At 42.1% G+C, this 13,832-nt stretch overlaps 2 protein-coding genes across 5 annotated transcripts in view; both read left to right on the top strand.

The window, feature by feature from the left end:
- Positions 1-680: 680 nt before the first annotated feature.
- PDCL2 (phosducin like 2) lies at positions 681-6,064 on the top strand. The gene is made up of 6 exons (XM_061370010.1): positions 681-932; positions 1,652-1,772; positions 2,272-2,362; positions 3,301-3,444; positions 5,245-5,453; positions 5,799-6,064. Exons 1-6 carry the CDS (start codon positions 927-929, stop codon positions 5,960-5,962), a joined length of 735 nt encoding a protein of 244 aa, XP_061225994.1. The 5' UTR covers positions 681-926; the 3' UTR covers positions 5,963-6,064.
- Positions 6,065-10,251: 4,187 nt separating this feature from the next.
- The window catches only part of CLOCK (clock circadian regulator), a 60,444-nt gene continuing 56,863 nt past the window's right edge, over positions 10,252-13,832 (top strand). For 3 of the 4 annotated variants that reach the window (XM_061370463.1, XM_061370445.1, XM_061370454.1), the window contains exon 1: positions 10,253-10,407. The gene's annotated coding sequence lies outside the window, so the exon portion shown is untranslated. Of the gene's footprint in view, positions 10,408-13,832 lie in introns of all 4 variants that reach the window. The other variant, XM_061370472.1, reaches the window with a different exon arrangement.

Genomic DNA, 13,832 nt, shown 5'->3' with positions numbered 1-13,832 from the left:
CTTAACTAAAGGAAATTGAACAAGTCGCATGTTTTGAAGACGTATCATGACTTCAGTTCAACTGGAATACAATGGCATTAATTTTTTTTAGCTATTAAGTCACAGATGCAGTATGGTTATCGTTCAGGTGACTTAACTGTGTTATTTACATTCCTCGAGAATTAGGATTCACTTGAAAACTCAGCTGGTTTTGATGTAGACGTAGAGAAACTGTACTCAAAAGCACAAGTTGGTTTCACAATCTTCCTTGCTGCTCTCTCTTGAGTTTATCTTCACACCAGGGTTATGTTGATGTACAATGTTGAGGTTGTAATTATGTATTAAGTAACAAATCTATTAGTGTAGAAGCCAATCAGGTTTTTCTTAACATTGTACTGGCTAGTCAGGGATTAGTTGACCTCAGCATTACTGGTTCTGCAAGCTTGGATGAGCAGCTGAACTTCAGAAGGTACCTGGGAAAACAGGTGGCCTCAGAGGAGGAAGCCAGCTTAAGAAGCCCTGTTCCTCCTCTTGCCTGAGTGTTTTCATTCTGCAGTTTGCTGTGCCTCTAGTTAAACTGCTGCTTTCATGTATGAACTGAGGATCTAGTTACATATGAACCCTACTCTAACTAATGTGTGGCCTGCCACAAAAAGCCCTACACCACACAACTACCATCCTCCACTCATGCAGGCCATGGCTGAAAGGCAAAGCAGGGAGCCTTCAGGATTTGTTTATTTCTGCTTGTTTTGTGCTTTAATTTTTCTGAAATTGCTTTGAACAGGATCAGCTTTCTCAGCAGGGCCAAACTAGTTGGGGCCCACTGCTGCCTCAGGCTACCACCGTTAGAGCCAGTGAGGGCGGCGGGGTGGCCCTGCCCCAACGGCCGCTGCCAGCCAGTCAGACCAGCGGCCTCCCTGAGCTGAGGCAGTGCCCCGAGGGCAGCCATGCAGGTGGGCGCAGAGGGTCACCCCGGACACAAGGTGTCAGGGTCTGGCAGCAGCCGAGACTGAGGGAGTTGGGGTGGGAACATCAAGGCAAGGGGGAGGCTGCAGGTAGGTAGGGGAGGCAGGTGCCTGAGGCAATCACCTCAATGGAGGCAACTGGAGAGAAAAAATGGGCAGGGAGAAGGTGAGGAGCAAAGGCAGCTGCCAGGGCCTGTGCATAAATAGCGTGCAGTTCCTTCATCCTAACAGAAACTGCCACAAGGTTGGACTTGGTGACCTTGAAGATCTTTTCCAACCTAGCTGATTCTATGAATCTATGATTCTAATACCTTATTCTTCGTAGCAATACGATACTGACACAAAAAGCCTGCATGTATAAAGCTGTATTTCTTTATGTTTAAGTAAGCCGTCTATAGTTTTGTGTTTCTGAAATAAGTTTCCATACATCTTTTAGGCAATTTTTAGCTCATATTTTGGAGACTGATTATTTTATCTATGCTTAAATTTTTAGTTTTCTTTCTTATTTTCTTGCTGTTTTTTGTTCAGAAATAAAAAATGCCGAATGAAAATCCATGATAGAGAACTGTCCATGAAGGTATTGCAGCCTCTAAGTAATGGTTTCCTTTTGTAACATACTTAATAAGTGCCAACATGAAAAAGGGCTGGTTTTGATTTTAAAAAGGTGCACAAGATTGATTTAGTTTTGTTTCATTATATTAAAACAGGACCCAAATGAAGATACTGAATGGAATGACATATTGAGACAATTTGGAATTCTTCCTCCAAAGAAAATCCCAAAAGATGAAATTGAAGAAACGGTTTTACGCTTGCAGAAAGAAGCAGAAGGCACGTAGAATTAAAAATACATGCCATTACTATAACAAAATTTGAAAAGCAGAAATATTTTCAATAATGCTACTAGTAACTTAAACATTTTACAACACCTGTATTATTATTTTAATGATTTTCACTTGGTGATTTTAAAATGGATTCTGAATTAAACATACAACGCAAATATAACAGTTACTGACAAACATGGCATGTAACATACGAACGATTTTCATAATGTCATAAAATAACCAATCAGTGTAAGCAAGATCTACATTCTGAACAAGTGGTTGTAATCTACTCCTGTATTTCTGGTTTTTCCTGTATGGCTGTATTTAAATAAATTTCTTTTCCTCTCTCTTATCCAGAGTTAGGCCAAAGTTGACTAACTTCTGAAATTAGTACATCTGTTTCTTTCCATTAGCTCCACAACTATGTAATACTTTTCATACATTAAAAATGTTTGCAGACAGTTTGGGGAACAAAAGGTGACTAATTTTTTGTTTGTTGTTTCTAGTGAAGCCATATGAAAGAATGAATCTTAAAGAATTAGAGGAAGCTGAAGATGACTTTGATGAGGCTGACAGGGAAGCTATTGAAAAGTACAGGTATAGTAAGATACTTCCGACTGAGTGCACGTGTCACTGTCATACATGTACATGATATTGAAAAATAAAATCTTTTAAACAGTCATGTCTGCTGACTGACATATCTGCCTTTCATTGCCAGCAGAAAGACAGCACTCACATTGCCATACTATTTCTTCCTGATTACCTGTGGCAAAGAGAAGCAGTGACACCATATTTCACTTTGTTATTTTGTTAGAACAAAATTGTTTAGTGTGAAAGATGGATATTTAAAAGAAAACAAACAGAAGGGGCCACAGTGGAAACTGCTGTTTTACATCCCCAGTTCAGCTGAAGATATATTGTGGTACTGTATGTTTGAAGTGTTGTATACTCAACATTTATCTAAGTTAGCATTGTTGCTATAATAACATTGCATATATATTTTTTAACCTTATTTTGGAAAAGGCATTTCTATGGTGGCTTTCAGTTAGTAAAATTAATAGCTGCGTTTAGTTCAGCTAATCTCAGTAAGGCATTTTTTTCCTACCTTGCAAATATTTTTATAGATGAAGACTGCCATCTACTGGGTTTACATTCCAATTTTTGTGAATTACTTTAAAATTGTAAATAGTTCTTCCTCAAACTAATATCATATTCATAATAATAATAATTAAAAACATCTGGATTATTTTTATTGCTTTGTCTCAAATGATATATCCTTGTGCAATGTGTTTATTACTCAGATTTTCCAAATCTGATACCAATGAACGAAAAAAATATATTTTAATGTTCTCTTATTGAATAAGGATTAGCATAGAAGCCTTCCTAGCTCTGAAGTTATATTCAAAGACCTTGAGCTAAAGGGTTGCTCAAAGCATTTGTTAAAGTAATTGAGAGAAATGCAGTAGATATTACTTTAAAATGCATTTTAAATGCTCCGAAGATGCTTATTGTTGTTATTATTACTTTTTACTTAGGCAGCAACGCTTGCAAGAATGGAAGTGTCTTCAGAGGAGGCAGAAGTATGGGGAGCTAAGAGAAATTTGTGGAGAGCAGTATGTAAAGGAAGTGACAAATGCTCCAGAAGATGTCTGGGTCATAATTCATCTTTATCGGTCAAGGTAATTCCATTCTTGTTTAAGATGTTAATATTTCAAAATAGAGAATTGAAGTGATAATTAAAATACCAAGAAAAATTAAATACAGTAGACTAATGAAATAGCAGTTGTTTGGAGATGATGGAATCATAGAGCATGGGACCTCCTTGACTTATCAACTAACTTTGTGAGAGTTAATCACTTCAATTATATGAAAGATTTCTCTTGCTGCATATGCTTATCACTGCACTACACGTCACTGAGATTCCTGAATTTCACTGAGAAAGTAGGGAAGTGGTAAATGCTCCATCCCTGGCAGTGTCCAAGGCCAGGTCAGACAGAGCCTTGGGTGACATGGTCTAGCGTAAGGTGTCATTGACTAGATGACCTTAAGGTCCTTTCCGACTCGAACCATTCTGTGATTCTAAAGTAGTGTCCATTGTGTGTGTTAAAAGAAGTCTGTGTTAAAGGAACATTTGCAGGTTATTTTCTCAGGAGTGCTCTATACGATTATTCTACCTTATTTCCCCTTTTACTGGAATTAATCAAAAGCCCAATAGGCTAATTCTCAGTTATAAACCTGAGCAAAGCTAGGGAATTCCTTTGTTTATCATTCCCCAATAAATTCTCTAGTGGCAAGAGAAGTTGTGATGGAATCCAGCAGAAATGTCAGAGGGTTTCCATGATCAGTTCAGGATATGTTAGCAACTCCATTAGATGTTTTTGAAAAGCACTGAGAATTGATATGGAATGTTGAATGCATTGCTTAGATTCAGACTGGCTCTCTTTTTTTTCTTCTTTTTGAGTCTGTTGGGGAGAATCTTCTTTGATTCTTCTCAGTTGTCAGAATTGAGTATTATTTCCATGAGGAAATCAAGTGAGAGTGAAATTGTTCAAATTACAGTAATGTAAATTCATAGATTTGAAGAAAGAAAATATCAGCTTTTCTTGCTTTTAGTTGGTTCTGTTTACTGGAGAACCAATCCTATACTTCACCCTTGCATAAATAACGAGTCTGTGAGAAAACTCATCATTCCTTAGAAATGATTATGAGATCTCCGAAGCCTCTAGTGGCCGATAACAAAACTGCTTCACCTGTCTTTGGCCACGAGAGGGTACTGCGGGAACTCGTCGAGGATCCATAGGGTAAACCTGCCTAACTTCAGCCACTTGCAGCAAAGATCCTAACTTCTAAAAGGTTAACGGGATGGAGGGGAGCAAAAACCCCCCAACATTGTTTGTAATTGTGGAGGGGTTTTTTGTTTGAGGTTTTTCTGTTTGTTTTGTTTGTGTTGTTTGCGTTTTTTAACGGAGGCTTATATAGTGGTTGTACTGTAAACAGTAGCTATGAAAGTAATCAACAGGCCTATGGTGGTTAATATGACTACATAAAGGTTTCCCTGACGTTACTTAGATTTTGCTAAAAGAATGAAGAAACAATTAAATGGTAAACTGAAAGCCAGTTCTAATAAATAAAAGCAAAATGTATATTACAGATTAAAAAAAAATAAATCTCATTTTAACTCTACCATAAATGGACAAAATGAGCTTTAAAAATCATAGTGGAGAACAAAATTGAGGCACAATGCTCAACTGACCTATTTTATAGACTGTTATTATTACATATTTTTATTTGGACAGGTCTTCAAATCACAATGATCTTAGAAGCTAAATAAAATTTGTGGTGCAATCCTTGTAACAATTTGCAGTAGAAGAAGACTATAGGAAAAAGTACATTTATTCTTCAAAAGCTTTTTTTTAATAACTTTATTTTACAAATCATTTACACCAGCAGTGTCATTGTGATTTCTTACTCTTTTCTAGCATCCCAATGTGTTTACTCATTAACAAACACCTCAGCCTACTGGCCAGAAAGTTTCCAGAAGTCAAGTTTCTCAAGGCTGATGTGAACAGCTGCATTCAGAATTACCATGACAGCTGTTTACCCACCCTACTTGTATATAAAACTGGTGAAATAAAAAGCAGGTTCATCGGAGTAACTCAATGTGGAGGAATATATCTTAAAGTAGAAGGTATGAAAAATATTTTGAAATTGTTCACATTATAGAATATTTTATGTTCTTTGTAATCATTAGATCTAAACATCACTGCTTAAAGGTGTTAAACATTTTTTGTTTTTGTTTTTTAAAAAAATTATGAAAATCAAAGAACTCATGTAATTCTGGTGATAAACATACTAGATAAGAACTGATAAAATTGCAATTTCATGGTTGGATATTTTACTGAGATAAAGTTGGGTTGTTGCAAGGATGTCTGGTTTTCTGTATTGTTAAGATGGATCTTGGTCTTCAATAAATGTTATTTTCTCTTAAGTGAGAATTTATTGCAGTTATCAGAACAAATTGTTATTTTTACAGAGCTTGAATGGAAACTAGCTGAAGTTGGAGCGATAGAAACTGACTTAGAAGAAAACCCAAAAAAGGGCATTGTGAATATGATGACACGTCCACTGCAAAATATTCCTGCTTGTGAAGCCACCAATACAAAAAGCAGTGATGCGATGAAACCACGTATTACATGAGAAAATTTTAATGCAGATCATCTGCTTTGACCTAAATTAGCTCAAATAATGAATTTGCTCCTTTGGTAAGCCTGAAAAAATAAAATAAAAAAAAAAAAAAAAGGAAAAAGAGAGCTTTTGTGTCACTCTTTCTGTTTGTTTGCTTGCTTACTTTGTGGAAGAACACTGATGTAAATTAAATCCGTACTTTGATGGATTAGATCCATATAGATGGCTGTCACTTACCCTGAGAGTCTCAATTCTCCATTTCATACAAACTCTGCTTAAACAGAATGGGAAAGGGAGAGTATTGGCTGGTGGGCTGTAATCCATGCTTTTCTTCCTCCTTTTATCCACTATGGGTACACGACACTCTGATTCTCAGTGAAATGAGTGTAGCACCACCCTGTTCTACTAAGTACCTTCTTGGTTCTCTTCACTGATAAGATGATCCACAGACAATGTGTACAGCAATACAAAATCAAGATTTGGCCCTGAATCCACTAACAGTTCTGTTTGTTTGACAGGTGTTCAAGAATTTTCTCCAGGGTCAAGGATAATCTTCCCAGTCCACTATGTTAGAATACTGACAATTGCATCAATTGTTCCTTCCTCACAAAAAGCGTATCGTTAATAAAATAGTTTATAGTTACAAGCTGCAGATAAGCAAAACTACGTGAGTGACATGAAGAAACCACACTCCTGATTCAGATTTTGAGTAGTCAAACTGTATATAGTATTAATATTATTTTTCCTGTGACTCATAAAAAACCCCAATCTCCCATGTGCTAATGAATCATAGAATCGTTGAAGAGTTGGAAAGCACCTCAAAGATCATTTAGTTTAACCCCCCTGCCATGGGCAGGGGCACCTTCCACCAGAGGAGGTTGCTCAAAGCCCTGTCCAACCTGGCCTTGAACCTCATATTTTGTAGAGTTCAAGATATAACTAGTAAATGCATTTCAGAGATAATGGCTAAACTGCTGTTATGTGCCACTTCAAAACTAGAAAGCTAACTAGCAGTTTTAAATGTAAATAGGTCATAAGTAACCTCAGATACATTTCCACAGTCACTTCAGGCAAGCATCATTGTTGGCTGCAATAAAAGGAGTACTACTACTCACTTCCTCTTCGTGGTGAACCTCCCTCCTGCTACTGTGGTTGCCGTGAGGTACACGAGTGTAACATACAACTGCACAGGTCCCTTTCAACCCAAACTGTTTTATGATTCTGTTTCTGGTTCTTGGTCAGTTACGCCATTTGTAGGAAAAGGGTCCAGGACTGAATATTGGTCAGTCTTGCTTTGCAAGGGTTATGTAGATTGTGTCTTAAATCCACAGAGTTTAGTATCCCGAAGTGATGTGAAATTCAGTTTCCAGACCAGCTTCTTCAAACAGATTCTCTTTTGAATTTGCCAGTGAGGATCAAGAAGAAACTTTCCAAGCAGGTGATTGTTTTATGGCTCTGAATATTTACCATGCACAAGATGGCAATCACAGTTCTGCAGGAAACAGGGTTATAGTTAATTGGAGCATGCTGGAAACATCTGCATTTCTGGCCCAGCCCAGTTCCATCATTCAGTAATTTACAAAAGATTTGCTGCTCATTATTTGGCAATGTCTGAAAATTACGTTGGTTCTCATGTAAACTTTGTGAATGAAACAAAACTATCACTGCATACCAGAACAAACTCATATGGACAATAAGAGCCATAAAAATAGTGTATCTGGGTGGAGAATTGTTCCATAAAACCACCACACCATTTCTAAGCCTTCTGCCCTGTTCCCTCACAAGCCTTTAAAACTCTTTCAAAAGAGAAGCAGCATTTAAAAAATGACCTTGGTTAGACAATAACTTCCACAGTAAAAGAAATATGTGTCATCTCCAAAGCTGTATTGCCTGTTTCGATCTCGTTGATCCCAAAATGTAAGGTGTGCAACCTACAGAGTAATTTGCTGCTGCAGCACTGCAGTGGGTAGGTGTTACGCTCCCGTACAGGCAAGGTGTGAAGAAAGTACAGTCTCTACTTTGTTTGTCTGAAGCATTACTACTGGTTACTAAAGATCGTGTGGCAAATTTGATACATTGAACTTGATGCTGGTTCTAGCCTCCTGATTTGTTGGCCATATTCTAGTTGTGGTAATTAGGCATTTTTGTTGAAAACATTCTTACATTTTCTCCTGGGTTTTCAATTTCTGCTGTACCCTATTATCTTTTCCACATTTCATCACAAGAGCATTATCTTTCGAATGAGCAATGAAATCATTCTGTTTACAATGCATTTGCAGAATTGAAAGCTAGAAAGAGAGTATTATGAATCAGTAGGTAACAAAACCAAGTAGTTTTATTAATACTCTTTAAAGTTCTTCAAGTGGGAAAACTAAGCTCATAGCTAGCTCTCTAGCAGCATTACTGCTCAAGAAGTTCCTGGCCGTACACCACTTTGTATGACTTTGGTTACAACGTGAATCAAACGGGGAAACTGATCTACCTGGAAAATGATCCAGAAAGAAAAATCCATGAGATTTTGCAGCCAAGTTCCTTACTTCATTCCAGAAACAAACACTAATTAAGGTTTTGTAGATACACATCTGTTAATTATGCTTTTAGGTACATTGCTGTTTAGATCAAATGAAAAATTAACATCCTTGTAACTAGCTGAGAAAGAAAACTGTGAATATTTACATTCTTACTGCTGAGCAATGTTTTATTTTACAGAATAGCGTGCTGCTTTGTCTTGCTGCATGCAGAACAGTTTTATGCTAACACAGTCACTGCACATTTAAGCATATTCCAGTCATGCAGTATGGCTGGAATCCATTACATCAAGACTGTGGAGTATCCATTAGGCATCTCTTTGATTAACTATAATACCTGACGCTGTTTGTATTTATTAGCTGGTCTGTCTCTCTTCAAAGCCAAGCATGTAGCCACATCCCGCTTTTTTTGTTTTACCAACACACAAACACAACAACACTGATTTTATTACCAGAGATAGTCCTGCGAACTACCACTACAGCCATGTCCTCCAGTGCTGAAATGACGCATTTTCTGAAGAAATTTACACCTCATCACTGTGCAGGCCGTGTAACAAAAATAGTTCAGCCTCATACAGGGAACTCCAATTGCCAAGTCCACAATTACTCTTTTACCTTCCAGTCACACAAAACCACCCCCCAAACGGTAAGGATTAGCAAATGAGAACAATGGGTTTAAACTGCTGCTTTTCAGTCAGAAAGCAGGGTAGTTTTTGGTGTGAGCCTTCGATTTGGTACTCCAGGAATCTCCTCAATGGCCAATGGATCTGTACGATACAAATTGTATAAACCGTGCAATATTAATACAGTATTTTTAAAAGTACCAGATTTTATTAGGTGTTCAGATATAAAACTCAGCTGGGATCACTTATTTTTAACGTTAGGTAAGGCTGTTTTATAAACTGGTACTAAAAGCATAGCACACAAGCAAAAGGACGGAGACTGTCAAGTTGCTCCCGGCCATTCCCTTGCGTTTTACCGGCTCATGCACCCCGATAAAAGAGATCACCGACCACCGCCACCATGGGGTGCTCGTCCCCTAAAGAATCTGTGCTGGCACGTCTGTTCCCACAGATCATCCGGGTTTCCCCCTGGAAATCACCATACGGCCGGGCACCTTGCACACGCTCGGGCACTGCTTGAGCGGCGGCTTGCGCCAGGTGTACTATTTCAGTAGGCAAGCGCCTCTGTTCAGAACATCCCTTGCCGAGGGCTCGGCTCCGGGCTGCGCGGCCGTCTGAAAAACCAGCCCTGGAGCATCCCGTCTGGCAGCGACAGCAGCCGCTGCGACATCGCTGGCGGCCTCCCACGGCGCCAGTATCTGGAGGCGGAGGACGGCCGGGCCATCCTTACTCCCCGGCTTCCCACTCGCAGCCCGGCTACCGCCGGCTGGGCAAGCCCTGATGCTCCGAGCCGGAGACGTGGTACTGCCGAGTATCTCCGAGTCGGGCTTCCCCGGCACCGGCGCGCCAGGACACGACCCCGCGGTTATACCACTGCCCGCGGCGACGGCCGATGGCGGCCATTTCCTCCCCTCGCGGAGCGGGGTGAGCTAAGGTGAGGCGAGGTCAGGCAGGCGCGGCGCGTACTGCGCCTGCGCACCCCTCGCTGCCTGGCCGCCCGCGGGCAGGGGGCGCGCACGCGCGGAGAGGCGCGCACAGCGGGGGATCACCTTCCTCCTCTCTGCGCGTGCGCGGCGCTTCCCAGTGCGCGCGGGGCCGGAGTGCCGCGGGGTGCAGTACGCTCCGGCGCACGCGCGGTGGCGCGAGGCGCCGCGGTTGCTCGGCGGTGGGCTCGGGCGGCGCAGGCGCGGTGCGCGAGGGGACTCCCGGGCCCGGCTGCTGGCGCTGCCGCTGGAGGAGGCTCTGTGCCGGCGGCGGGCGCGGGGCTGCGCGCACGGAACGGCGGGCACCGGGAGAGGTCGGGCGGGTCAACGGCCGCGCTGAACAGGGTGAGGAGCGTGCTGAGGGACGGGGCGGGCGGCTCCGCCGGGCCCGGCTGCTGTGGGAGGGATGGCGGGGGACGCCACGGAGCACGGCCGGTAAAGTTTGACAGCGCCAGCGGGTCCCCTGCTGTCGCTGCGGCGGTGGCGGCGTGAGGGGAGGGCAGCGGCTGCCCTTGGGCAGGGCGCGGCGGGGGCGGCCGCCGCCGGGGGTCGGGGACGCTCGCGGGGCACCCGCTAGGCCCGGTGACCCACTTTGCTCCTGTCACAACTCCCGGGCACGTTTGGAGCTCTGCCCGCCTGGCCCAGCGCCCGGCCGGGCCGCGCGCAGGCAGGGTAGCCGCGGGACTCCCCGGCATCCCCCGTCGCCTTGTCCGCGCTGTGCTGTGTTGAGCCCCCGCCGGTCCCTCGGCCGTGGGGCGGGCAGAGCCGCGAGCGCTGCCTCCCCACCGCCGTTCCCCTCCGTTTAGCGACTTGTCCCTCGGGTGCTGGAGGGACCCTCACGCTTTAGGGGGTTGAGGGGATTCTGCGGCGGCTCCGTGCGGCGTCGTGATCGGGAAGCGTTTGCGCGCCTGGCGGGCGGCTTTACCATAGGCACGGTGGTAGGTGCTGGCCCGGCGGCTGGGCCGTGGCGGGCCCCGGGCACTCCCTGCGGCGGGACAGCTTTCCTGGCCCTCGAGGCGCGTTGTGTCCCTGCTGCCGGTGACCTGGGCTGCGGGGTGCAGGGTTGAGCATGCACTTGGTGAGGTTGTTTTGGTTTTGTTTTTTATCTCTGATAACTTTATTGCGGTGCTCTCACTGCGTTGTTAAAGGTGAGGACTGCTCAGTAGCCCCCAGTCCTGTCTCGACTTATGGGCATTCTTAAAATGAGTGTGTCAAATGCTCCGTGCGTATGTGAAGTATGACCAGCGAGGCGCTGGAAATCGTGGTATTTCATTTTAGTGTTTCTGTTAAGACAGATTCGGACTTTTTGTTGGCTTCACTTCCAAATTCCTGGTACTTTTGGCCTGGGTATAAATTTAGATTGCCTTTTTTCATAAGGAGACGTAAACGAATCAATCGTTTGTAGTGACAATTTTGTAAGGCTGTTGTTTTCATGTACATGTTGAAAATTGACCTACTGAGACGCACAGGGGAAGTCGGATATAGTTCTAGGTGGGATATGAAGTGGCATGTAAAGGTGGAGTGGCTGGTCGGAGGTCCTGATCCTCTAAATCCTTAAGTATTATTTTTCTGTGACACAGTTTGATAAGTGTTGCTGTTGGTGGCAGTGTTGACTAAAACAGGCCTGTCCTTGCTCCTAGCTGTCACCTCTTTGCTGCCCCCCTCAGCTGTACCAGCACAGCGGTTCATGGAACCGTGTCCCGTCGCTGAACTCGCCCGAAATGATCCAGGTTAAAATTAACAACCCTTTTTTTTGAATGTGGTTATATTTAACCTGGATCATTTCTCCGGGTGACAGGTGTGCCAGAAGGCAGGAGGATTGTTTAAGCAAATACTCTAGTGAAAGAAGCACGAGACAATACACCTCAGTTGTGGTAGTCCTGGCCGAGTTCAGTCTAACCAGTTGTGGTTGTTTCACAGTATTCAGTCTTACAGGAATAAAATCCATTTGTCTGTGAATATCTGTGGGCTTGGGGCCTGTTATTTGAAGTTTGACAGCATTTGGTTGTTACAGTAGAGGAATTCTACTTGACAGGACAAGTAACTGCATTCATTTTTTAAAATAAACTATTGATTTTCATATATATCCTTTTCAGATACTTTTTCAAACACATTGCAGGCACTGGTTTCAGATTACCAAACGTTACCTTACACATTGGGTTAGGAGGGGTTTGGTCAAATGTGGGTGCTGATGTTTTTAAGATAGGAGAATTTTGTTGGTAAGTCAGTCTAAAGAGGAAAAGAAATAACTCCCGGGTTGATATGTAAAAGTTTAAGGTGCGATTCAGCCATGTCTTATTTTCTGTTTCTTCCACTTCATGTTCTTACACAGAAAAGTTTAAAACACACACACACGTAAAATAAAGTTGTGAGGAAAGCAGAGTATTTTCTTTATTAATTTCTAAGGGTTCCATAAACTCTCTGTTGTAGGTAATTTTACTCTTTCTGTACTTAACAGTATTAAAACTGAGTGGTAATTACTTTAAATTTAATTTGTAATGTTGGATAATTACCTTGTTAGCACAGGATTTCACCCAAGTCGTGTATCTTCATGGATGGATTGGTGTTGCCAAGGAAATAGCCGCTTTCAAGAGCTTTCAGTTTTTGCTATTTTCGTCTATTTTTGCTATATTTTCTTCTTTCTTTTTCTGTATTCTTCTATTCTAAATTTATGCAAAAAATTGAAGATAAAAATCATTAGTAGAGATACTGACCCCCACTCTCCTCACATGTGCTTCATATGGAATGTTATTAACTTGAATAATATAATCCCCCCCGATAATAATAGGCTTGTGTTGATTATAGTTATGAATCAAAAATGCAGGTTTTTTTCGCTAGGTAATGTCATCATTTGAAAAAAGTTGCTTTTTTAGCTATTGGCACCCCTTCAGGAGCTATATATAACTTGCTGTCTAAAGCCTCACAGCTTCAGCCTAATTTCCTACATTGAAGAGTATGGATAGGTCTTCTTTTAGAACAGAAAATAGGTACCCTAATACAGTTTTCAATACAAACCACACAGCATAATTAGGAAGAGGTGGAATTACAGCTAGGGTGCCTTCACTGCAATGAGTTGGGCTTTCTTGAGGAAAAGACTTTGGCAGATATTCAAATTTTATTAGGGTAATGACTGACAGCTGCATAGTGAAGACAGTAGTAGTTGTTCCTGGCATTCTTCTATTTATTTATTTCATAAGTATTTTTAACTTTTCTATGTTAATTGAGCTGGTTTGCTCTGTAAGAAGCTGTATTGGTGCCACTGAAGGGGTGGCACAGGAACAGGAGAGAGTCACTATTCTGCGGGGGGAGCAGTAGCTAGTTTAAGGCAGCTTTCTCTGTGGAGGAGGTAAAAGCACCTGTGAAACTATGGATAGACAGTCACCAAACCATTCAGTTGAGTCTCGTCTTCCACTAATACTGAATTGTTGTTAGTAGTCTTGGTTATTAGTGGTATTAGTATTATTATTTTGAATTTAGTGGTCTTTCAGGATAATAATAGGTATAGGAAGTGCACCTTCAATTATGTAGCAGAGTCTGGAATGAGATTGCAATGTCTCAATGTATCTGTGGCATAAGCATATTTGGCTATATCCATTGGAAGGTATCTCATTCGCTGTTGTGGGTGGTACCCCTGGGGAAAATAGCTTAGTACAGCATCTGGCTGTTTTGTTAACTCAGTTATTGGGGGGGTGTCTGTAGTAATTTGAAACTGTCAGAGATTCCCCTCTTAATTTGCTGCAAGGGTGTG

This window comes from Neopsephotus bourkii, unplaced genomic scaffold (assembly GCF_033783945.1).
Source record: "Neopsephotus bourkii isolate Nb327-2 ecotype Australia unplaced genomic scaffold, CSIRO-AGI_Nbou_v1 NB_168, whole genome shotgun sequence".
Classification (NCBI taxonomy): Eukaryota; Metazoa; Chordata; class Aves; order Psittaciformes; family Psittacidae; genus Neopsephotus; species Neopsephotus bourkii.
This window is presented reverse-complemented; position numbering and strand designations above follow the sequence as displayed.